Source organism: Hypomesus transpacificus, chromosome 16 (genome assembly GCF_021917145.1).
Source record: "Hypomesus transpacificus isolate Combined female chromosome 16, fHypTra1, whole genome shotgun sequence".
In the NCBI taxonomy this organism is placed as follows: Eukaryota; Metazoa; Chordata; class Actinopteri; order Osmeriformes; family Osmeridae; genus Hypomesus; species Hypomesus transpacificus.
The window spans coordinates 3,019,705-3,044,010 of record NC_061075.1 but is presented as its reverse complement, the minus strand read 5'-3'; the positions used below and the strand labels follow the sequence as shown (position 1 = coordinate 3,044,010).

General features: G+C 51.2%; 1 protein-coding gene across 2 annotated transcripts; it reads left to right on the top strand.

Moving 5' to 3' along the window:
- The first annotated feature begins 196 nt into the window (after nt 1–196).
- On the top strand, nt 197–24,294 carry tmem131 (transmembrane protein 131). Of its 2 annotated transcripts, none has more exons than XM_047036937.1 (41): nt 197–633; nt 3,622–3,683; nt 4,221–4,261; nt 6,804–6,872; nt 8,183–8,303; nt 8,954–9,070; nt 9,170–9,292; nt 9,422–9,502; nt 9,755–9,905; nt 10,223–10,279; nt 10,552–10,613; nt 10,705–10,813; nt 11,128–11,236; nt 11,427–11,580; nt 11,733–11,903; nt 12,268–12,378; nt 12,536–12,670; nt 12,780–12,884; nt 13,228–13,314; nt 13,771–13,923; nt 14,058–14,133; nt 14,355–14,469; nt 14,581–14,719; nt 14,813–14,922; nt 15,038–15,110; nt 15,240–15,391; nt 15,633–15,775; nt 17,190–17,376; nt 18,277–18,462; nt 18,914–19,069; nt 19,258–19,721; nt 19,968–20,152; nt 20,248–20,378; nt 20,503–20,627; nt 20,715–20,870; nt 21,127–21,283; nt 21,609–21,724; nt 22,015–22,096; nt 22,196–22,299; nt 22,558–22,703; nt 22,854–24,294. In XM_047036937.1, the coding sequence occupies exons 1-41, from the start codon at nt 504–506 to the stop codon at nt 23,118–23,120; spliced, it is 5,418 nt and encodes a 1,805-aa protein (XP_046892893.1). In that variant the 5' UTR covers nt 197–503; the 3' UTR covers nt 23,121–24,294. The 2 variants fall into 2 exon arrangements, with proteins under 2 accessions (XP_046892893.1, XP_046892894.1); XM_047036938.1 differs by having other exon boundaries at nt 198–633; nt 21,130–21,283.
- The last annotated feature ends 12 nt before the right edge of the window (nt 24,295–24,306 follow it).

The window sequence follows — 24,306 nt, the reverse complement described above, 5'->3', positions numbered from 1 at the left end:
GGCTTTGTCCAATCACCTTTCACTCTACTTCTGACCACCCCCTGCACCCCCCACCCCCCGCCCCACACACGCGCGCGCGCGCACACATTCACACACAAACACACACACACACATTCTCACACAAAAGCAACATTAACTTTAGGCAATATGTTCAAAGTAATAAACATTTATTATTTTTGCCTTAAGTATTTCAGATGGCATTCCCATTGAGGAGCTATAATAGAGGTCAATAAGAAACTTTCACAAACATTTTTGTTTGTATACTGATTTGGGGTATAAATGATGTAGCCTAATCCTGTTTTATACTTGCAAAACTAGTTGCATCAATTTTGAGACAAAACAGGATAGGAGGATTAATATCGCGTACTGAAGTGCCAGCACATCCGACCGACAAGCGACTTTCCACAGCTCTAGTTGTCGTGTCATCGGACTGAGCAGTGTTTATAATATCGGCATGCAATCAGCCGCAGCAGCATTCTGATAGCCAGCGACCGAACAGAAGCATGAGTATGGATAGCCAGAAAGGAGTACAGAGTTTACTTCAGTCATCAATAAGATCAAAAACAGTATGTATTGGAATCGTGCGGATTTTATTTATTGCCTTCGTTCACGCGGCGCAGGCTAACAAACAAGGTTCGTACGTTTTCAATTGGCATAATTTTCACTGTACTGGCGTGTGTAGACAGTTAGCTATATAGCAATAAAGTCTCAACCGAACTGGCTTGCTAGCGAGCTGTGCAATGACTAGTCTTCTGTTTCAGGCTGCACTGTGTGATATGTCTAATTGCCTATCTGCCGAGCAAGTTGTTTAATTAAACAGACAGTTTAGTTAACTTCTAACTTAAAACCGACTTCTAATATTTGACAGCAAATCACCTATTTCGCCTGCCATTAAGCAGAGTACGGCCTTTCAATGGGCAGCTGAGCTAGCTCCCTAGTTAGCGAGCTAGTAGTCTTTAAAGAACTGCATTGCCAACGCGGACAAAACTATGCGTATAACGATAACATATCTTTTATACATTTTTGTTCTATGGGTTGTTAGAGCTCGGGCTAAAATATGACACCTGGTTCAGGGTAACATGTGTTTCAAATCAATTACACGCGTTAATTAGTTCTGAAATGTATTCAGCAACATGACTAGCCTGCTAACTAGCTAGCTCGTAGTTCAGTGGATGTTTTTGTCTTGAGCTAGTGGGTACATAACCTTTTTAGATAGTTCGTTAAATGTACGTTTCTAATAATTAAACAGGCTATGCTGGTTAGGGACATTTCCAAATCTGTTAATCTGGCATTGGTTGTTGCCTAGTTAACTAGCTGTCAGGACCATTCAAAGTCATGCTAACATCTTGATTGACCGTCAGGATCACCCGAATACCGACGCAGCCATTCAATTGACAGCTTGTCTTTAATGATCTAAAAAGGCCGAAATAACAGAAAGCTAAACCAGTGCTTTAGTAATTAGATAACCAGCTCCATTGCGAAGTCAATTGTAGCTTGTGAGGTTGGACCAGCCTGCCTATCAGTGTTGATAACGGTGGTCGTGTCGTGTTAACTAATGAATTGCAGCTCCCTCTAGCTAGTGGAAAAAAATGGACTAAAACTGCTAAAGCATCTTCGGTTGTATAGAAAAGTGTTGGTTATATTCGTTTACAACTGTAATTTTTTAGTATTCTGTGCTCTTCTCCCCGAACCTTCCTTTCGCCTGTTGTATGGAGTGTATAGTACTAGGTTGCAGTGGGATTTTGACGTTCATTATCACCAGGGGAAACTTTATGGCGATATGGTAATTTGGCCTACTACAACGCGTAGGATTTAAATGCTACATATCCTGTGAATCTTAACACCTACCATTTGAATATACTATACCCCACCCCACCCCCCTTCTTTCTCTCTCTCTCCAACCTATATATTTTTTTATTCAAAACTGTGGCTGGTCTTGTAAAACAGTTACAGGCGTATCCATTGTGTGCTCTGCACTGTATCTTGGACCAAGAATTGGGTGTGATCCTTGCCCTCACCACTGTCACTGAATGGCTTAATCTGGGCAGGATTAGGCTGACTGTGACTCATGTCCTCCTGGAGAGGTAGCTACCTCTAAGCATAGCCTGTGTGGAAGTGCAGGCCTATCTTGGTCCACTTCAGGATTAGGATAGTGCCTGACCAGAGCATTATTCTACTGCCATGTAAGATTTTAAGAATCTAAAAGATTGAGTAGTCCGATATGGCAACCATACATCATGATTATGACCTTGTGATATGCTATTCCTATAGATTTGTAGTCCTTTGTTAGTTCTTTAGGTTGTGGGTCTACAGTCAGCCACACTAAAACCCAAGTGAGTTTAGATTCACACCCATGTCTGACGGACAAGGCCACAACTTCCTGATGTAACTGTGGTGTGTTCAAATACAACGTACACGATTTGAGTTGCATGTCCTTCACACAATCTGTTTATTATATGTTCATAAAAAAATGTGTGTTTTTTATTTTTTAAATCCTTAAGGTGCAATGATGTTTCACTTAGGTTTGCACCTAGTTGTGAGGGGGTGAAAGTTGTGGGAGCGTTGCCATGGTATTGACCAACGCAGCCCTGTCACACAGCGTACTCATTAGAAGATTGTCCTGTACAGCATACATTCAAAAGAAAGTACATTCAAAGTTCATTCTCACTCGCGTTTTACTTTAAACATGCTGAATTCTGTAGGCTGGAAAGTGTGAGTGAGAGTGTGTGTCTGGCTGTAGTGTTAATGTGTAAATGTGATAACCATTAGCAGCATGTGGAGGTGATTATTAGTGTTGGACTGTTGGAAGGCATATTGGGAGGGGCAACGAGTTCCCAGACTCTTGAAAAGAATGGAATCTCAAAGGTCAGGGGGCAGGGACACCGTTTACATTTGATGTTGACGTTGCGTTTGATTCGCAGGTGCTTTCATCCAAAGTAGCGTACCAAGTGGTGCATGGAAAAAGTATAGCAGAAGATCAAGGATCAGAAGTTCAACAGCACAAGGCCCATCTTTAGAATCAGGTGTTGGAGCACATAGCAGGATCGTCATCAGGCTGACAATTGAATATTGTCTATATTTAACTTTGAACAAAATAATCATTCATCTCACGTGGGCACATTTGAGTTCAACAACAATTTAGTAATTCGATTGAAGTACCTAATGTCTCTGTAGGGTCTGATTTTATATTAATAACATATTTTTCTGACTGCAGGGTACAGTACAAGCACTGTGTTTGTCTATGCAAAGCAGCAGTAATCTTGCTGCCTACTGGGGTAGTTCCAAACCAGATGACTCGCAAACCACCCTCAGGCAATATTGAGTTTCTTGTTTCTCTTTATCAAAGGCAAACGGCTAGTATTAATAACAAGCAGATCGTAGCCATGTGGAAAAACACAGTCGATTCTCATCAATACTCCTCTCTGCAGTGGGTTTGATCCGTGGGTGATCAATTACCATGCAGTCAATCGATTTAGTGGCTAATCGATCATGACTCTTTCAGATCCATGTCCATGAAGCTAATTATTGATATCCAAATGGCCCCGAGATCTCTGTCTGCCCAACAGGGTAGTCTGGTTCAAATCTAACCTGAAAAAATTGCTTTATACTTTTTCTTCACAGCATTTATTCAGTCGGACACAATTCTAGAAGTGCTTCATTTCGGTGAAGGAGAACTCTTGCAGGTAAGAGCGACAATTGAGAGGTCACATTTTCTTTATTTTTTTTTATTTTTTTTTATTTTTTTTACTGGTTTCAACTGCCACACCAAACTGTTGAGCAAACGGTGGGTGTATTTTGTTATTGTAGTAGTGTAGTGTTGAATGCTTATAAATACACCAGCAGTACGGTGCTGCACCACCACCCTGGCTAATTTTAGCCCTGTAGAAGTGGGGGGGGAGGGGGGGGGGGTAGGGGAATGTCTTGTACGCTTGTCTGTGGTGAGGGTGGCTTACTTGGCACTGGTGTAGATAGTACAGGGATTTCTCTGCACAAGATGATACGACACACACACACACACACACACACTGTACCCATACTGTCACATGCCAGAAAGTTGCCTCTAACAGATCTCTCTAAAAGTCTCTATTTCTGCTGCCTAATGTGATGGCTAGATCCAAAAGGACCCATATCTATTTTCCACCAAGCCCACCTAATCCTGAACATTCAGAATAGACAGTATCAATTTGAGGATGTTCATTGTTTCCTTTTTGCTTTCACAGACAGAGTCCGACATTGATCTTAGTTTATATCATCAAAAAAGGTATGTGTTTATTTGTCATACTAATACCAATAATCTCAAAGACTTATGTTCAAATGTAAATAATGTATGTGGTTTTCCTTGTCTCTCTCCATGTAATCCTTTAAGAACACCTTTAGTGTAGTTTACAAAAAGACAGATGGGACTAAATGTTCTTTTCCTGTGTCATGCCTGTGGAGATTCAACTTCCTCCTTATTTCCCTAAAGCTATTTTAACAACCACCGTATATAAAGGCTTCCCATTCAAATTCATCAACCAATCACAACCTCCCACCACGTTGGAGCGTGTGCTGTCATTTCACACCTGCCAGTTGCCTCGCTGTGATTGGCTGTGTGTTTACGACACGCCCACCCGAACGAGGCAGCGCTCCTCAAGAAGAGACTTCCGCTGTCATGTCAGCAGAAAGTCTTTCAAACTCAACACAGCCTCTGTCACTATCTTTAGCCCCTACCCAGTTGAGGAATAGGTCTTTTGATCTTTCCTACTTTTCTCTTGTCTGCACTGCTATCGTGGGGAAAGTCCGTTGGGGTGCTTCCTTGCTTGGGGTGATTATCTGTGTGTGAACAACAGTGCTTGTTGTGTGGCCCGATACATTCACCCTATGTCATATCGCGTCATAATCTATTGTCGTGGATGTGACAGCGTTTTCCCCCAGCACTGTCACTGGGTGTTGGCTCCCAGTGTCTCGAGGAGCGAGGCGTGTTCAGGTGTGGCTGCCGTAGGTCACTGGCCTGGGCTTCCTACTGGAGCTGGTCACTCAACCACAGCATGGAGGGGGGGAGGGGGAGAGGGAGGAAACGGCTCCGGGTCACTTCCTTTTGTAATGAAGCACCTCTGCCTGTCCGGCCGTCGTCCTCCTGTGTGGCCGTCTGGCACCGTCTCCCGGCGAGACGAGCCCCCGCTGCCGAGCGGTGACGCATCGCTCGTGCCCGTCTGGACTCTGATGCCCATTTGACGACAGCAGCCGCCTCGTCCCTGCAGTTAGCGCCTTCTTAGATTCAGCTCTGTGGCGCGAGGGCCCGTCATCGAAGCAATTTAATTGGGCCAGACTAAGACTTGATGGACACTCGTTTTTTTTTTTTTTATGTTATAAGGGGGGAGTAGGCTTGCAACCGAAACTGTTTGTTGATCCACGATGAGGAGCCCGTTGCCGGCACGCCCAGCGTGTGCTGAAGGGCAGGCAGGTGTGGAGGGTGGCTGTGTGAGTCAGGCTACCATACCCAGGAGACGCTAACCCATACCAGCCTGGCTCCATCATCACTTGCCCCGCCGCTACATCAAGACTTTTCCCCCTAAACTGGGAACGCTGAATCTGAGCTACCTAAGTCATAACACCCCAGGGTAAAGTTGGAGTCATTAGTTTTGACTGCTAACCTGAGCCGCCAGCGCATTATCACCTGAAATATGACGCATGATTACTGTTATGAGGGGGGTGGAGGGGAATGGGATGAGAGGACTAGTGACAGGTAGATAATCAGGTTTTCTCTGTTGGCAGATTTTCGGATTTCTGTCCACTGATCTGATTGTATTTGCTCGGACTACAACGAGCGTCTGAGTAAAATCTCCCAACACTGTTTGCCATGCGGTGGCCTGAGGCGTAGTCATGTTTCCCAGCCCACATCACTTACCCTGCTCTATTTGCATGTCGTATTTCCATAATGGGACACCAGACACCTTCACGGTGTGCGTTCCGCCTCCCCATTCAGCCAGGCCCTCCAGCCGATTCACACTGAGCCAACCTACCAAACACTGTTAGGCGTGTTTGGTAGCTTCTTCCTTTCTTCGCCCCCTCCCTATCTCCCTCCCTCTCTATCATCTCCCTCCCTCTCTATCATCTCCCCATCTCCCTCCCCTCTCCTCCTCCCTCCCTCCCTATCATCTCCCTCCCCTCTCCTCCTCCCTCCCTCCCTCCCTATCATCTCCCTCCCCTCTCCTCCTCCCTCCCTCCCTATCATCTCCCTCCCCTCTCCTCCTCCTCCCTCCCTCCCTATCATCTCCCTCCCCTCTCCTCCTCCCTCCCTCCCTCCCTTCACCTGTTTCTGTCTGTCAGTGTCCCAGGCCCACACCTGTGAACTTGATGCTTGCTGTTGTTTCTGCCATGTGAGAGAGAAACACTACACGCTAGGGTCTCCCGGCCTGTGTGTGTGTGTGTGTGTGTGTGTGTGTGTGTGTGTGTGTGTGTGTGTGTGTGTGTGTGTGTGTGTGTGTGTGTGTGTGTGTGTGTGTGTGTGTGTGTGTGTGTGTGTGTGTGTGTGTGTGTGTGTGTGTGTGTGTGTGTGTGTGTGTGTGTGAGAGAGACACTATAGAAGGGGGGTTTTGCAAGAGCCATCCTTTGTCTGGCCGATGGCCTCGTGTTTATGAACCCTCATGACTCCTCCATGTACTAGCTGTGGTCCACAGACTGTGGTGGGAATCCTCGGAGCTGCCCCGGCACTGTGTGTGTGTGTGTGTCTAGGGTGGTGGTCTCAGCATGGCCCCCAGGCTGGGCGGCCTGCTGCTGTTGGTGCTGCTGCTGCTGGCTAACCTCTGTGCTCTCTGTCACAGCTCGGCCCCACACAGAGGGAACTGCCGGCCCATCCGCTTCGAGCCCCCCATGCTCGACCTCCACGAACAGTGAGTACCACCCCCTCCTCCTCCTCCGCCTCTCTTTTGTGATCAGGATGTGGTTTCATAGCCAAGTAGGAACAAGGAATTGGCGTTTGGTGCTTTCCCAGTTAGCATATCTGTTGTCAGGACGGTCTGACTCATCTCCTGCGCCACGCGTTCCTTCATCTGTGTTCTCTTTTGTGAGTCGCGTCTGTGGAATGTGGTTGTGCCGTGCCCCATGGTGTGGCTGCTAGGGGACCCAACTGGAGCACACCGATTCATACGTCTAGACAACATCAAAAGTTCATGACTAGATTAACCCCCCCCCCTCCACAAACACACACACACCGATGTTAACAGAGGAAGCGGTGCCTCTGTCAGTCTTGTAGCCTGCGCTGTCGGGGGCAACGAGCTGGGATCGCAAAGTTGGGGACTTTTAGCCCTTCCCTCCACACACACGCACACACACACACACACACACAGCTGTCTTTGCCCCCCACCTCCCTTCCCCCTGACTTTCTCAATAAACAACCCCCTTATCAGCTGTGCTTGTTTGTAAGGGAATCAGCGTGTAACCTTGAGAATATCTCAAGTTCCAACCAGCAGCACGGTAATAAAGTGAATAATAAAAAAACCAGGGTAAATGATTCCCCCACCATGAATCAGTATGACGGTGCTAATCTCCCCTCAGATAGGGCCTGCTTCCTGCAGGGAGCAAGGAGGGGTGGTGTTTGGTGTTTTGAACAGCTTGAGGGGGAGGGGGAGGGGGGGGGGAGGGGGTCGTCTGAGCCCAGCGCTGACCCCGACCATCCCCTGATTAGGTGTCTGCACCTGATCCGAAACCTAACTCCCCCCTGACCGCTTGTGACGGGTCAGAGAAAGACCCCCCGAGTCTACAGAAGTTCATCTCGATGCTTTTTAGGGTGTTTTTTAAGGGGGTGTTACCTTTTGGTTGGATGATGAAAGCAAGCCCTTGACGTCCGAACAACAACAACAACAACAGGACCCTCTGGTGTCTGTTAGCACCAGCTCTCTGGTGATGTGTCAGGGTTAGCAGGCCCCAGGCTGGCCCCTTGGCAGGCTCCCCCCATCCCAGCCCTGCGCAACCCCCCCCCCCCCCCCCCCCCCCCGATAGTGGGCTGTATTCCTCACATGTAATTTGTTCAATTTGGATGCCCTTTTTTATTTTTATTAAATTTTGTACCTCAGATTTGACTTCTGTGTTTTGTCTGTCGATCTTTAAAGATATTTACCCGGCCCCTTTCATTCACTGATGTTGCTCATATTGTGTAAAGTCCTGTGGACCCTGATCCTCTCTCTCTCCTTTCTCCCTCTAGGCCTGTGGGGATGCCAAAAATGGAAAAGGTTTATTTACATAATCCGAGCTCCGAAGAAATAATTTTGATATCAATATCAGCAACAACTGCACATTTTCACGCATCCTTTTTTCAAAATAGGGTAAGCATTTTTTATTTTTTATTTATTTGCACGTATACATTTCCTTTCCCTGGTCGTCGGAAGCAGGGAAGGTTCCTCTGCTGGCAGAGTGCACTCTTACAGCCCCTGGGTTGTGTTGTGTTGTGTGTTGGGGTGTGAACAGTGTTGTTATGGGGCGTGAAACTTACTTGTCATCTCAGAGTTAATTAGGGCCTTTAAAAAAAACAAGTGTTCCTCCCCTTCAGTTTAGGAACAGAAGAAGAAGAAGAAGAGGTTGTGTCCTATTCAGTGGTGAGGCTGGGTGGTCACCTCCTGAGGAACAGCTAATTAAAGGAGTCCAGAGCCGGGCTTGTGATGGGTGTAATTTATTAGTGTCACACCTGTTCCTGACACACTCGTAAATTGCAGCCTCAGGGTGCTCGTGTGTGTGGAGGGGTTAGGCTGGCCAACAGATGCACCAGAATGTCATCAGACAGGTCTTCCTTAAGATGACCGTGTACATCGTAAATCAAGCTGAAACGTTGGGAAGTTGTGGTGTGTTTGGGCTCTGTTCTGGACAGGACTCGTGTCTGGGAACAAGATGACTGCTCTGACGACAGCGTGCTGTTTCTGTCTCCTTTCGTGGGGTGTTTCGGCCAGCTCCCTGATGAGTGTTTCTGTGTCGGTTTCAGGTGATTCCTCCGGGGGGAAACACATCCTTCGACGTGGTGTTTCTCGCCCGGGTCGTAGGGAACGTAGAAAATACTTTATTTATTAATACATCACACCACGGGGTGTTTACATACCAGGTAAGCTACCGGAAGTCAGTAAACACAAACAGTGTCCCATTTTTCCTCTGGAAGGGGATGCTAATTGGACTGGGTGGTTTGGTATCCCCTCTCGTGCAGGTTTTCGGTGTTGGAATCCCCAACCCCTACAGACTCAGGCCCTTCATAGGAGCCAGAGTCCCAGTGAACAGCAGCTTCTCACCGCTGATAAACATCCACAACCCCCACAGTGAACCGCTGCAGGTGACCCCCTCAGAGCACCCTGTCTCTGTGCTGTATTCTGTCGGTTCAATGGAGGTTCAGTACCCGACTGACTTCAACATCGGTGGGATGGAGTTTACTGAGGGTGCATTTGTTTCGACTCCCCTCCAGGTGGTGGAGATGTACTCCAGTGGTGGCGACCTGCATCTAGAGTTGCCAACGGGCCAACAGGGAGGCACCAGAAAACTCTGGGTGAGTTTCAGCTCTCCTGCGCCCCTCATGAGACCCCCCACCCTGTGAACCAAGTCATGTTCCCTCCGCCCAACCGTGTGTCATGTATCAGGGGCCTGGCTTGGTTTTCAAATGTGGGTGGGACGGCTTTTTTTTCTGAGGATGCGGCCGTTTGAAACATTTGTATCGAGAGGTTGAGGTCGTTGCTGAGGCGTGTTCCGGTGGCTAACCCGCGCTCCGTGCACGCCTGCGTGCGCCGCCCGCTCGTTTCAGGAGATCCCCCCGTTTGAGACGAAGGGGGTGATGCGGGCCAGCTTCTCGTCGAGGGACGCAGACAACCACACGGCCTTCATCCGGATCAAAACGAACGCGCCCAACCAGGAGCAGTTCATCATCCTCCCCGTGGAGGTGGAGGTCACCTCAGGTGAGGTCCCCCCTGAACCCTGACCTTTGATCTTTTTGTGTGTGACCGGGGACCCGTGGTGAAGAGGTAGTTTGACCGTGTAGTTGACCAACACATTGACAATTCATTTATAAAGATTCAATTTCATTCGTATTTCGATCTCTTTTCATCCAATTTGTATGTTACGGAGACATACCCCATTTTCATATTAGTTTGAATTTGGTATTTGCTTATCCACTTGACTGGCACCTTTCAACGTTACACCTAAAGACTGTTGTGCTGCTTTTCTTCCTGGTTGTGTCTCTTCCCTGAACTCCTCCGTCGCCTGGTGTTTCCAGCACCTGGTATATACTCGTCCACAGAGATGCTGGACTTTGGTTCGCTACGGTCGCAAGGTACGTGGTCGTACAAACGCCCCGAAACACCGCCTCATCCAGGACCGCCTTGCCGTATGTCACTGACCATGCGCTTCTATTACCTTTCTTCTCTCTCCTCGACTCTCTGTCTCTCTCTCTCCTTGACTCTCTGTTTCTCTCCGTCTCCCTCTCTCCTCAACCCTGTTTCTGTCTCTCTCTCCTCGACTCTGTTTCTCGCTCTGTCCTCGACTCTCTGTTTCTCTGTCTCTCTCTCTCCTCGACTCTCTGTTATTCCTCTCGTTTGGTTACAGATCGTCCAAAGCAGCTAAATTTACACCTGCTGAATTCGGGAACAAAAGACGTCCCGATCACAGTAAGTCGTTCACTTCCTGCTCCGGTCGGCGAGGCAGCGATGACGCGGCTCGGTGCCTTCCGGAAGGTGACTCTTGTGTTTTCTTCCTCAGAGTGTCAGGAGCACACCGTCAAACGAAGCAGTCTCGATAGACTTTAAAGCCATCACGCTGAAAGCGGGAGAGAACAAATATACCAAAGTTGCAAGTATCAGTTTTGATGGTAAGTCCTGGACTTGAATACTCCAAACCAGAATGTTGACCGTGGCATGCTGAGGAAGAGAGAGTCATTTCCTGTACCCTGGCCCGGCTCCAGAGGAAAAGATTAAGTTATTTAATTTACAAATTGCTAACCTCCATGAGCACCCCTGTATGAAAATCACATTAAATGATCAGATATGCATCTTTAAACTGTTGTCACGGGTCCGAAACACATTGTCCTAAGGTCGTTAAGGAGAGAGAGAGACTTGCGTTTTGCACGGCTCTGGAGTCAACACTGTGGCAGTCTTTCCCTGATGAACTGAATTTCTGTTCCAGCTTCCAGGGCACGAAAACCATATCAGTTCACTGGTAAAATTACAGTGAAGGCGAAGGAGAAAAGCTACTCTAAACTAGAGATCCCCTATCAAGCAGAGGTCCTGGAGGGGTGAGTGTTTGGGCTGGGCTGTGAACCAGGGGGTCATGTCATCGTTTAAGGAGGGGGACAGCTCTAGTGCTGGGGTCACGGTAGGCACTGGTCCTGTCTTGGCAATGATTTAAATGCCCTTCGGGGGGGGGGAATGATTGAATTTCAAAAGCAAGCCCAGGGTTGATGGTGGCTCCTGGGTCTGGGGTAGGTACCTGGGCTTCGACCACACGGCCACCCTGTTCCACATCAGGGACAGCCCCGTGGACCCGGTGGACCGGCCCATCTTCCTCACCAACACCTTCAACTTCGCCATCCGCATCCACAACGTGTCCCTGCCGGAGCTGGCCAGGACCATGTTCAGGGTGAGCACTGCAGCAGCCCTGCAGCAGCTCTGCTGGGGCCACACCCACACAGTCCTTCCTGGAAGACCTTCTGGTGACCTGTCTCTCCTCCCTCCGCTCTCCTCCTCCTCCTCCCCTATGTTCTCCTCCCCCTCCCCCTCACCCCCCTCCAGGTGCACAACTTCAGCGCCCCCATCCTCATCCCCCCCCAGGAGTCGCGCTACATCTTCTCCCTCCTCTTCCGGCCCGTGCGGCCCTCCGTCCACATCGACAGCAACATCCTGCTCGTCACCAACGCCTCCAAGTTCCACCTGCCCGTCCGTGCCTACACCGGCTTCCTGGAGGTAGGCTCCGCCTACCGACCACACAGGAGGGCTGGGGGGGGGGGGGGCGGCGCACGGACTTTGGCAAACTATCTGGCAAACTAGCCTTCTGACTCCGTATTTCACAAACTAAATACACACTCGAGGTCTAAGTACACTGGCATCTTTCATACGCACTGAAAGCATCATTCCTGGTCAAATGGGCTGTTTTTTCCCTTGAACTGGAAACCATTCAAATGAGATCTTTTGAAATGTTTGCCTATTTGGGGGGTTAAAAGGCTTCGTTCTGTGCGTCCAAGGCCGTGGTATCTGACTGGTTCTCTGTCCCCTCGCGCGTGTGTGTGTGTGTGTGTGTGTGTGTGTGTGTGTTTGTGTGTGTGAGCAGCCCCTGGTCTTGTCCCCCAGCCTGAAGGAACACCAGCTGGACTTTGGCATCCGCAGCGTCACAGACACCAGCAGCATCGTGTTTGTGGTGATCAACAGCAACCCTATAGAGGTGAGGACTCATTCTGACCATCCACCTCAAGAAGAGCAGCCTCCCTTTTCGAAACTTTCTCTCTCTCCTTCTCTGGGTCCTTTCCTTCCTCTTTTCTTCTTTTTCCTGAAATATCTGTTCCCGTTTCCCCTCTCCTCTCCTCGCCTGCCCCCTCCAGCTGGAGATCAAGTCCTGGCTGGTGACGGGGGACAGCCTGTCCATGGAGCTGCTCAAGACGGACAGGGGGAATCGGACCGCGGCGCTGGGGCGCCTCCGAGAGCTGCACAACAGCTCCGCGGCGCACCACAAAACGGTGAGGGCACGGGCACGCATGCAAACGGGGGGGGGGGGGGTCGGGTCTGCCATCCTGGCTGCATGGATGCGCAGCGTTTTGTAAAGCCTCCTGCTGTCTTCCGGTCCAGGCGATCCTGGCGTCGGGCTACTACGCTGCGTTTAGGGTGACCCTGGTGGCCAGGGCCCTGGAGGGGGTCTACGACGGGGCCGTCCACATCACCACAGACTACCAGGTACACACACCTCCCGGCCCCCTTGGGCCCTGCAACCCTGCTCTGCAGCCCTGCAGCCCTGCTCTGCCACCCTTCTCTGCAGCCCTAACCCCGGGCCACCTCGGCTGCAGGGTTGAATCCCCGACTCCTGTCCTTGTGGACGAAGTGTCCTTTAGCAAGGACTCTGAGCCCCTAGTTGTTCCTTATTATAGTATGTGTGTGCCCATGTGGGAGAGAAGAGAGCGTGTGTGTGTGAGGCAACAATTTAAAGCCCTTTTGAGTAGCGCTAAGGTACTAAAGCTCTGTATAAATGCAGTCTCATTACCGTTCACCTTTTGACAAAGTCTCCCTGTTTCTGTCCCAGATATTAACCATCCCCGTGAAGGCTCTCATCGCCGTGGGAACGCTGAACAGCTCGCCCAAACACATGGTCCTGCCGCCCTCCTTCCCAGTGAGTCGGAACTGCCTGGTCTGATGGTGGCGCTGGCCTGTCATGGCAAACAAACAGCCCCCTGTGTTTTGGTTTGTTTTGCTGGTGGAGAGTTCTCTTGACTGCGTGCGTGGCTGAGTCGATGAGGACGCCTCAGGATTTTGGAGGCCTGTCGGACTGGATTACATGTGGAGGAGTGAGGGAGAGGTGGTGGAGGGAGGGAGATGAGGATGAGGAGGAGGAGGAGGAGGAGGGAGGTGTAGTTGTGAGGGTCCAGTTCCACTGAGCCAGCTCTAACAGTGTGCGACTGCTCCAATGTCAGACATGGCGGGAAGAAAACAAATATTCACTGAATCAACCAGCTCATTGTTCCGCATGGCAGCCACCTGAGGGCTGCTAACGCCTGTGTTTCCCTGCCTGTGTGGGCGTGGCCTAATTGTGAATGCACCTGTGTGTGTGTGTCCCCTCTGCCTCCAGGGAAAGATAGTCCACCAGAGTCTGGGCATCCAGAGCTCCTTCTCCCAGAGGGTTCGTTTACAGCAGATCCGCTCTCTGACAGAGGACGTCCGGTTCTACTACAAACGTCTCCGTAGCAACAAGGACGAGCTGGAGCCCAGGAGAAAGTCCAAGGTGTGTGTGTGTGTGTGTGTGTGTATCCTCAAACGGCGCCCTGCTGCCCTGATATTCACTAAGAATGTCGACGGGTTACATTTCGTGTCTAATCGTGTGTGTGCATTGGCTCTTTCCCTTCCCTCCACACACAGGTAGCAAATATTTATTTTGATGCCAGCTTGCAGTGTGGCGACCACTGCTACGTGGGTCTCCCCTTCGTCTTGAAGTGTGAGTACCCTGGAGATGCTTGTCTGTCCTGGGTTTGGGCCAGGCGTTCGCCTGCCCCCTGTACCTGTGTAGTGTGCAGCTAGCAGTAAGAGGATGTAGGAGAGTTCATGCTGGCCTGCTGCGGAGGGTCAGGGTTAGGATTTAGGTAACGCTAAGGCCAAGATGTCGGCGACCCTTTTGAGGTGACGTGGAGGGTGTCGTTGGTGTGTGTGTGTTCCCAGCGGAGGCCCGTCCTCACGGCCTGGCCCTGCAGGAGGACATCTGGGACGCCGACGTGGACCTGCACCAGAAGCTGCTGAGGCGCTGGAAGGAGCTGAAGGAGCGCTCCAGCCACGAGTGAGTCACATGACACCGTCACGTCACACAGTGCCTGCTGTTCCGCTCACACAGTGCCTGCTGTTCCGCTCACACATCAGGGGGATGGTTTGGGGGTTTTTTTGTACGCAGGATCGAGGCCGTGTTTGAGGTGAACACGGACCTGCAGAAGAGCATCCAGGCCCGGGTCACCGCCCAGCTGACCTGGCCGTCGCTGGTCAACTCCTCCCAGCGGATCACCTTCCCCCTGACCAACACCAACAGTTCCTCTGTGAGTTTGGAGATGAATAAAGCGCACGGGTGTATTTGTCCTGCATGCATGCAAGCTGTAATGTGTGTTTGTGTTTGTGTGTGTGTGGTGCAGGAGGAGGAGGTGGTTCTGGAGAACCCCGCAGATGTTCCTGTCTACGTCCAGGTTCTGCCGCTCGCCCTGTTCCCCAACCCGTCTGTGTTCACAGGGAAGCTGGCTGACAGGTAGGAACAACAGAACACCTGAGTTCTTCTCTGGACTGGTCCACACTCAAACCTGGTTCCACCTGGTGACACACCCTCTCCCCTGGTAACACCTCTCTCATGTGCCCCCCGCTAGGTTCCCACTAGGGAAGCTGTCCAATATCAACATAGACACGAACACGCTGGAGTTTCAGGTCAACAGGAACATGGTAGGAATGATCCTCAACATCTTACTGGCTCACTGTTTCAGCTGTAGTTCATTGACAAAACTCATAAGTCATATCTTCTTTAAAAGTGATTCTGCAGGTAACACCATTTTTACTGTGTGCGTGTGTCAGAACTCGGTGTTAAAGAGCAGCGCAGGTTTCGTGGAAGGGTCCTCCAAACCCTTCGTCTACAACCTCGTCCTGCTGCCCGGCGAGGTCAGATCCTTCAACCTGAGGTTCACGCCTGTCAGCAACCACTCAGTCTCCTCGCTGCTCATAGTCAGGTATGTCTCTCTCTCTCACACACACACACACAGTTTAACATCCATCCACAGTGCAACCTCCATCTCTTCTAAAAACACCTCCTGACCTGTACTGATAGTTAACCTCAGTGTTAAACTCTGTTCTGTTCGTTTGTGGTGAATTTGCACCTGTAGCAAAACTCCACGGGACACACACACACACACATTCAGAATGTAAGTTTGCAACAACAACAAAAACAATCCAAATGCATTTGTCTTTCAGGAACAACTTGACGGTGATCGATATGATCATGGTCCAGGGCCAGGGGGCCACAGAGACCCTGAAGGTGGCAGGGAAGGCCCCAGGACCAGGCAGCTCCCTGAGGTTCAAGATGACCGAGGGCCTCCTCAAAGACTGCACAGAGAGTAGGTTCCTCCAGAGCAGTTGCCTTACAGACTGCACAGAGAGTAGGTTCCTCCAGAGCAGCGCTCTCACAGACTGCACAGAGAGTAGGTTCCTCCAGAGCAGCTCCCTCACAGACTGCACAGAGAGTAGGTTCCTCCAGAGAAGCTCCCTCACAGACTGCACAGAGTAGGTTCCTCTAGAGCAGCTCCCTCACAGACTGCACACAGAGTAGGTTCCTCCAGAGCAGCTCCCTCACAGACTGCACAGAGAGTATGTTCCTCCCGAGCAGCTCCCTCACAGACTGCACACAGAGTAGGTTCCTCCAAAGCAGCTCCCTCACAGACTGCACACAGAGTAGGTTCCTCCAGAGCAGCTCCCTCAAAGACTGCACAGAGAGTAGGTTCCTCCAGAGCAGCTTCCTCAGACTGCACAGAGAGTAGGTTCCTCCAGAGCAGCTCCCTCACAGACTGCACAGAGAGTAGGTTCCTCCAGAGCAGCTCCCTCAAAGACTGCACAGAGAGTAGGTTCCTCCAGAGCAGCTCCCTCACAGACTGCACAGAGTAGGTTCCTCCAGAGCAGCTTCCTCAGACTGCACAGAGAGTAGGTTCCTCCAGAGCAGCTCCCTCACAGACTGCACAGAGTAGGTTCCTCCAAAGCAGCTTCCTCAGTCTGCACCAGAAGCTTCCTCACAGACTGCACACAGTGTGTCCCCCCCCCCCCCCCCCCCCCCAGCTCCTAATGTAAACAAAAATGTTCTGCTCAGTGAGTTTTCCCTCAGCCCGACTGAGGACCCCTAGTTCCAGACCCGGGGGGGGGGGGGGGGGGGGGGGGGGGGGGGCAAGGTGGTTGGGGGCGGGTTGTGGAGTTTGGAGAATACAGGCGTGGGGCTCCACGCCAATGCTGTAGGCATAGGGCAGTACAAGGAGCAGCTGTTACTGGTACTGTAGATGTAGCTATGGATACAGTATATATCGTATATCACACACTGTACATAAGCTCTACTACAGAGGTCTTCAACCATGGTCCTCAGGGACCCCCTGTCCTGCACGTTTTAGACGTTTCCCTGCTCCAACACACCTGATTCAAATGAATGGTCGTTAACAGGCTTCTCCATAAGCAGATAACGACCCATTAATTAGAATCAGGTGTGCTGGAGCAAGGAAACGTCTAAAACGTGCAGGACACGGTGGTCCCTGAGGACCAGGGTTGAAGACCTCTGCTCTACTAGAAGGAACCCAAACTAACTATTTGTATTTATTCTCGATTGTTTTACCGTTCTACTGAGTTCTACTGTTTCCACTGCATGTGCCTTTCTCAGTCTTTCCACTGCATGGACGGGGCCTGCTCAGGCCGTCCGCAGACAGGGGGGGGGAGATCCTCAGGATGTGCCTGTGCTGTCATCCGAGCTGACGTCTCCTCTTTGGTCTCGTTCAGAGTCGAGGACCAAGGAGCCCAACTTCACCCTGCGGAGGACCTTCAGGGTGGAGAACACCGGCCTGCTGCCCATCCACATCCAGTCCGCCCAGATCAACGGGAAAGCCTGCGAAGGCTATGGATTCAAAGTTCTCAACTGTCAAGAATTTGCACTTAAGCCAAACGCTTCGAAAGACCTTGTCATATTGTAAGTGGGGCGTGAATGCAGAATGGCATTTTTTGGGGGGAGGAGGGGGGGGGATGCTGGGTAAATGTGATGCCCACAGCTGGCTGGGACTGCAGAAGTAGGCCAGCGCAGGGAAGGAAGTATCGCAACAATTGCGTGTGTGAGGCCTTAGCAGCAGCAAGAGGATAGATGGCCTCTCTGTTTCCCCCCCCCTCCTCCCTCCCCACACGCTCTCAGCTCTCGTTTCACTTCAACCTTTTTAAACACCAAACACGCACCTTGGAAGGCCTGGAGCCTGCTGCTGCTGCTGCTCCGGGCCCTGGGTCTCTGTGGACCAGGGGGGGGGGGATGAATAACTGCGATTGAGACGGAGGAAGAAAACGGGCTCTGTGTCCTTGCGCAAAGCCGCTAATGTCTGCACTTCCCTTTAAGGGGCGGTCGGCAGGGTTTTCAGTGATTTCATAAACGAGGGTGCATCTGCCTGAAATAGTCCTGACCTGGCTCTCAAACCCCTGAAGGAGATAAGACCGCTTGCGACATCCGTGATTAACACCCGCGTGTTCTCACCATTTCCTGCTACCGTCGGGCTAAGGGTCACGGGTCATACAAGTGTCGTGTAACAAGTGATTTCCGTGACAGTGTTGCAGAGATATGAGTGTTTCAGTGTGTAAGCAGGATGTCCGAGCCCTTCCTCATGTCTCTTTTTCACATTCACTAACGGAGTGTACAGACCCGGTCATGCCACCACTAAATAACCTGGTCAAATTCTCTCCCTCTCCTCGCCCTTCTCTCTTCCCCCTTCCTTCTCTCTCTCTCCCTACCTCTTCTCTCTCTCTCGTCCTGTCTGTCCCCCCTCCTTCTCATTCCCCCGCCCTTCTCTCTCCTCCTCTCTCTCCCTCCTCCCCCGTCTCTCCGTCCCAGGTTTACACCTGACTTCACGTCCTCCCGGGTGATCCGGGAGCTGAAGCTGGTGACGGCGGGCGGCTCGGAGTTTGTGTTTGTGCTCAACGCCTCGCTGCCGTACCACATCCTGGCCGCGTGCTCCGAGAGCCTCCCCAGGCCCAGCTGGGAGCTGGAGCTCTACGTCATCGTGTCCCTCGTCATGAGGTCAGCGCGGCAGCCACATAGCTAGCCAGGCGGCCACATAGCTAGCCTGGCGGCCACATGCTCAGCCTGGCGGCCACATGCTCAGCCTGGCGGCCACATGGTCTGCCTGGCGGCCACATGGTCTGCCTGGCGGCCACATGGTCGGTCTGGCGGCCACATGTTCGGTCTGCCTGGCGGCTATATAGAGGCTACGTAGCACGCCTAGCTAAACAGCTACATAGAGGCTACATAGCAGGTCTAGAGGCTTGCAACTCGAGATGTGAAATCCTTGTTGTTGATCATGGTTGATTATTTAATCCAAGACCACAGCTGTCATTAACTTCTGTCAATGGCATCAAGCAGGATTAATTGACACCATCTACAGGAGTTAATGGCCACCGCTGCCTTTTGATTGAATAATCCTCTGTCCTGTATGTGGGTTGTTTGTAACCCCAGGCCTGTGTCTCCCCAGTTCCATGTTCCTGCTGGTGATAGCCACAGCCTACCTGGAGGCCCAGGGCATCTGGGAGCCCTTCAGGAGACGCCTGTCTCTGGAGTCCAACCCTCCCTCGGAGACAGGCCGCCCCTTCGACCTCAGGGAAATCGCACGCATTCAGAGCGACACAAAGTGAGTGATTTTACAACGTCACCCTATATAGATTGCAGAGGAGGGAAACGGCAATTGAGAGGAAACCGTCAGTTGAGTTGGTGGTGGTACTGAGCATCAATGGAATAGGATGACAACACAAAAACCTGCTTTTTTCCGTTTTGTGGTTGTGTAAACAGGAACCCCCCTCTGTGTCTCGTGTGTTTCAGCTTGAATGACTTCAACGACTCACAGCAGAACCCCTCGCGGGGCGTCTATGGGGCAGGGGGGGCCTCGCGGGGAGGGGGCCGGCAGGGAACCAACCGGGGGCCCCCCGACCCCGACAGCCAGAGAACCAGAATGGGCTTCGGCCGCTCCACTATGCAAGCCTCCTCCTCCTCCTCCCAGCCTGCCAGAGGAGGGAACCCCCCGGGCCAGGAGGGGGCCGGGGGGGCGGCGGCCAGCCAGCTACCCGCCCGGAAGGCCCGCAGCTCCAAGCATCCGGTTGTGGGGGTCACGGAGCTCCAGGCTCAGGGCTCGACGGGGTCGCCGCTGCCCCAGCACAGGGCTCTCTGCACGGACGACCCCGACTACGCCAGCCTGCTGGGGGCCATGGACAACGACATGGAGCGGCCAGAGACTCCGCTGCCCGAGGCCTCGCAGGAATTGGCCTCTCAGCCAACACAGAACAAAGGTGAGCTTACAATCGAGCTGCTACCTCCTCCTCCTCGATCACAGAAACTGTGGCCTAGGTGGGCTCTGGAAAGATGGGGCTGGAAGGAAGGAGGTGAGAGAGGGAGTGTGTGTGACTAAAATAACTTCAAATAAATTCCCGTTGAAATTCCCATTCATAATTGATCAAGAAATGATTCTGTGTCTGAGGCAGAGATCCCAGGTAAATGATACCAATGGTTCTTTGTGTGTGTTTGTTTTCCCGCAGTGCCAGAGTTTAAAGGGAAACTGCGGGGTAAAACTAAAGCCCAGAAGAAGAAGGAGGAGAAGGAGAGGAAGGCCAAGGGAAAGACTCAGGGAGACGAGCTCAAAGACCCGCTGGCCGACAACGACGACAGCTCCTCCACCACCACGGAGACCTCCAACCCCGACACAGAGACCAGCACCAAAGAGGTTGGGGACACACACACAGGCACAACGTAAACACACACACAAATTGGTCTTACTGGCGTTACGAGGTCTTGCCCTCCTCCCTCCCCTTTTTTCAGGAACCAGTGAAAAAGAAAGGGCGAACAGTCACCTCAGAGAAACAAAAGGAGGACATTTCGTCCTTCCTCGCCAAACCCCAAATCAAGAAACAAGCGAATGCAAAGAAGGAGCCCCAAGTCGAGAAGTCCAGGTTTGTTTGCCCTTGTAGTGAGAGCCAAGCCTCCCTGTTACCTCTGAAAACCTCAATGTCTTTTATTTTGCTCTTGTGGCTGCGTATGGCCCTCTGCTCACCGTGACCCTCTTGCTGTTGTTAGTTCCCTGGAGCTACCGTACGTCACGCCGCTGGAGAACAAACAACGCAAGACCTTCACTTCCAAAGCCCTGGTCCACCCTGGTCCACCCAGTGGGCCCAAAACAAGGACCCTGCAGAAACAACGCCGTGAGTCCCCTACTATCTCCCCTACTCCTCAAAAAAAAAAAGTTTACTTTTTCATCTTTTGAAGCTGTGGTGTTCTCTGCGCCGCAGTGCATTGTGGGAAGGCGGAGGACGGGCGTCCGGCTCCGCTGGTGAAGCTACCGTCTGCCGGTTCCGTCCCAGAGCTGCACCACAGCAGCAGCTCCGAGGGCGAGAAGGAGTTTGCTGCTCCGGAATGGGACGTCCCACTCCCCAAATCCTGCAATCGTGAGTCCCATATCCCCTCCCCATATCCCCGCAGGCAAAGGAAGGGTTAGTCCCATACTTCCATGGTCAGGCTTTAGGGTAAACATGAATGTTCCCCCGGCTTGTAGGCCACCAGCCCACCTAGATTTGTAGACCCACCAGCCTGTCAAACAACCATAAACCTATGAGCCTCTCTTTAACAAGTGTTTGTGTGTGTCGAATGCAGAACTTCCCAGGCTGTATGAATGAGTCACAGCGCTGCTCTTCTCTCGCTCAGCAGAGGCCGACAGTCTGCAGCAGATCTCCATCCGCACCATGAACGCAGACTCCTTCCTCAAGAGACCCCTCTCAGCCAGGACGGGCTCCCCGCCCCCGCCCTCCTCCCCCAGCCTGGTCCCCAGAGGAACGTACAGCAGCGTGCTCAACGCCAACAGGTACTGACCCCCCGCCCCCACCCTCCTTCCTTCCCATCCTCTATCAGGCCCGGCCTCCGCACACGCCCTGGCCTGGCTTGCCAGACGGTCTTGTCACACAAAAAAATGCTTCGGAGGTGATTGGATGAACCATCCGTCTATCACGGACTAGCTGACCAATAGTTGTCATAGGACACTAGGTCCGAACCACATTGGTTTGGACCCATCAAACGGATATGTAGGAGCTTGGCCAGATGGATTTCTGAGTGGTTGTCATCTTGGATACCCACCTTGCTTCAGCCACAATCCCCACCTCACCAAAGTCCCCTCTGCGTTTCTGTTCCAGTGAGAGCAACTTGAAGAAGGCTCCCGGGAACAAGATGACTAACCCTGCGTCTCTCCCAGGGAAGGACGGCAACCCAACGTTTGCAGCCGTTGCCGCTGGATACGACAGAAGTCCAGGTGATCTACAGATATCACCTCTGACCTCACCATGCCTTACGTGGCACTCGATAAGATGTCAAATAATAGCAACGTATTTATTTAGCAGACGCTTTTAGTCAAAGCGGACACGCAGGGGGTGATTAGAACTGGTGACCACCTGATCTGTAGTGAAATGCTCCAAACGCTGAGCCATACCTATCCCATTTCTTACCTCACCTTGACTGCAGCACTGTCGAATAGCCTCTGCAACTGTGGCACACAGACTGGAGTATGAGACCCGTTTGTGTTATTGTTTGTGTGCTCGTCAGGTGGCTCTGGCCCTGGTAAGCCTGAGCCCCAGGTGAAGACTCTGGGTCACATGACGTCCGTGGAGAGTGACAGCTCTGACAGGTAACCTACCATCCTGTGCTTCATCTCATCAGAATAATCATTCAAATATGGTGTCGTGCCTGTTTTAAGTTTACAACAAATCTTTTTTTTTCTTCACAGCTCTGGATTGTGGAGCCCCATTGAGAGTGCCAACAGCCCAAGCTATAATTCTGTCCACTCCTTTTCGGCGTTTGGACCCAACAACTCCTTCAACCTGACAGGGGGTGAGGAACTGGAGTCTTGGGAGGGAGCCTGTATTATATAATCGCTTGCTGTGTTGTCATGGCTGGGTGTGGGTCTGAAATACCCAAACAAATACTGTCAGTGCACAAATCCGGCCTGTACATAAACAAACCCAAACTCACAGCGACTCCTAACTCCAAATAGGAAAAGTCACCACAGCGCTCTTTATTTGACGTCCTCGTTGACCTGGTCTGTGTGTTTACTCGCTGCCTGTTCTCTCTTGTGTGCGCTTGGTTTAGTCTTCAGCGGCATGTCGTTCCCCAAGCCGCCTGAGACTCAGCAGAGCTGGTCAGAGTTCAGCCCCGTCTCCTCCTCCATCTGGGACGTCCCGAGCAGCGAACCCATGCACACCTGGCCAAGCAGCTCCCCTACGGTGCCAACCGCGGTAGGACCCCCCCCTCACACACACACACACACACACACACCTGGACAGCCACTTCCCACAGTCCACATGCATTCAAATATAAATAAATGGATGATGATGATGATGATGGACGCCCTTTAAAGACTCCTCTCTGTTGTGTGTTTTGTTTAGTCCATCCTGGGCCACACGAGGAACCCCTGGTCCGCCACCACTCCCTACAGCAGCTCCATCTGGTCCACCAGCCGAGACCCAGCCCTGCACTCCTTCTCCGCGCCCTCCGGCCCCCCCTCCGCCCTGCCCGACCTGGGCAGCGTCCCGGCCCCGCCGGTCCCCCCCGGCCCCCCCGAGATCAGCCGCACCTTTAACCCCTGGAGCATGTGGGGCCCCACGCCGGGGAGGCGGGGCTCCGAGCCCTGGCCCAGCAACTCTGACCAATGAGAGAGCAGTCGGAACGTCCACCCCAACGAACACGGACATGTTGTTGTCATGGTTACTTTGTTAATCGGTACTTCCGTTCACTCGGACGTAGGGCCCTCTTTTGAATCGCCATCGGTCGGAAACGGCGGATTAAAGATGGCGACATCCACGTTCCGTTCCCCCTCAGTAAAGGTGCTTTGCATTCAAAGCCGGGAAATAAATTTAAAAATATATATATATTTGGATTTGTTTTAGCAATAACCTTTTATATGTATGAAGCTTCTTGAAGGTTGGAAGGTGACAATGCGAAGCTGTTCCATGTACCCCATGATGCTGCACTTATGTTTGAGAGGTTTATGTCATGGTTCTGTAGGCCTCTGTTTGAAAAGGCCCCCAGGTGGAAATCCACACGCACTCTGTTTTATAGGTTGGTTCCAGTTTTTACATAGTCCTGGCATCAGTATATTTTGCAAGTTAAAGAAGAACATTCAGGAACTTTTTTTCAGCGATCATTACGCCAGAAATACCATTTTATGATCAGGATATCGTTTAACAGCTGAGAGCTTAAAGCCCAGATGTTTTTTTTGTCAAGATCACCGATTGGCCGCGAATCTGGAAGACATTGTGTTGATGTTACTTATTTTTAAATTAGGTTCCGCTGAAAGTGAGAGAAAAAGATAAAAAAAGCTTTTTGTTGGAATTGATATTAAGTTGGTCATGTTAAAGGGATTAATGAACTTGATTACGTTTGGGGTAACACTTGACTGTGACTTGACATTGTATGTTTTTGCATAGTAATATCAGTAGTAAATACCTTGTTATTGTTAAGTTACATCCATATCTTGATATGGTCTTTAAGTTACAAGTATAATGAGTTATATAAGGGGGAGGGCAGGTCCCTGCAGAATGAGGTGGAAGTTGTGTAACATCCACCCTTTCTATTCTAAAACAAGATCAATGCCAACAACCATTTACCCCCTTTGAGTGTCCACCCCACAAAGACTTGTTTCGTTTCGGATCATAACCTATGCAGCTCAACTGTTAGACCATGCGACTCGTGTGTGAGGATCATGTTGTGACACTGGAGTTAGTGTGTTCTAATCAATGTCAACTCCAGGTCAAGTGTTACTCATGTTTGTACTGTTCATCACTTGCATTTGTCACCCTGTTGAAATAAAAAGGTATCTGACTGGAACAGGGAGAGAAT

Bases quoted from the DNA above. Each gene is read 5' to 3' on its own strand.
- tmem131 (XM_047036937.1), top strand. From the start codon at position 504: ATGAGTATGGATAGCCAGAAAGGAGTACAGAGTTTACTTCAGTCATCA. The intron at 20,379-20,502 runs GTTTGTTTGCCC...TGCTGTTGTTAG, and splicing joins CCCCAAGTCGAGAAGTCCAG to TTCCCTGGAGCTACCGTACG. The intron at 20,871-21,126 runs GTGAGTCCCATA...TCTCTCGCTCAG, and splicing joins ACTCCCCAAATCCTGCAATC to CAGAGGCCGACAGTCTGCAG.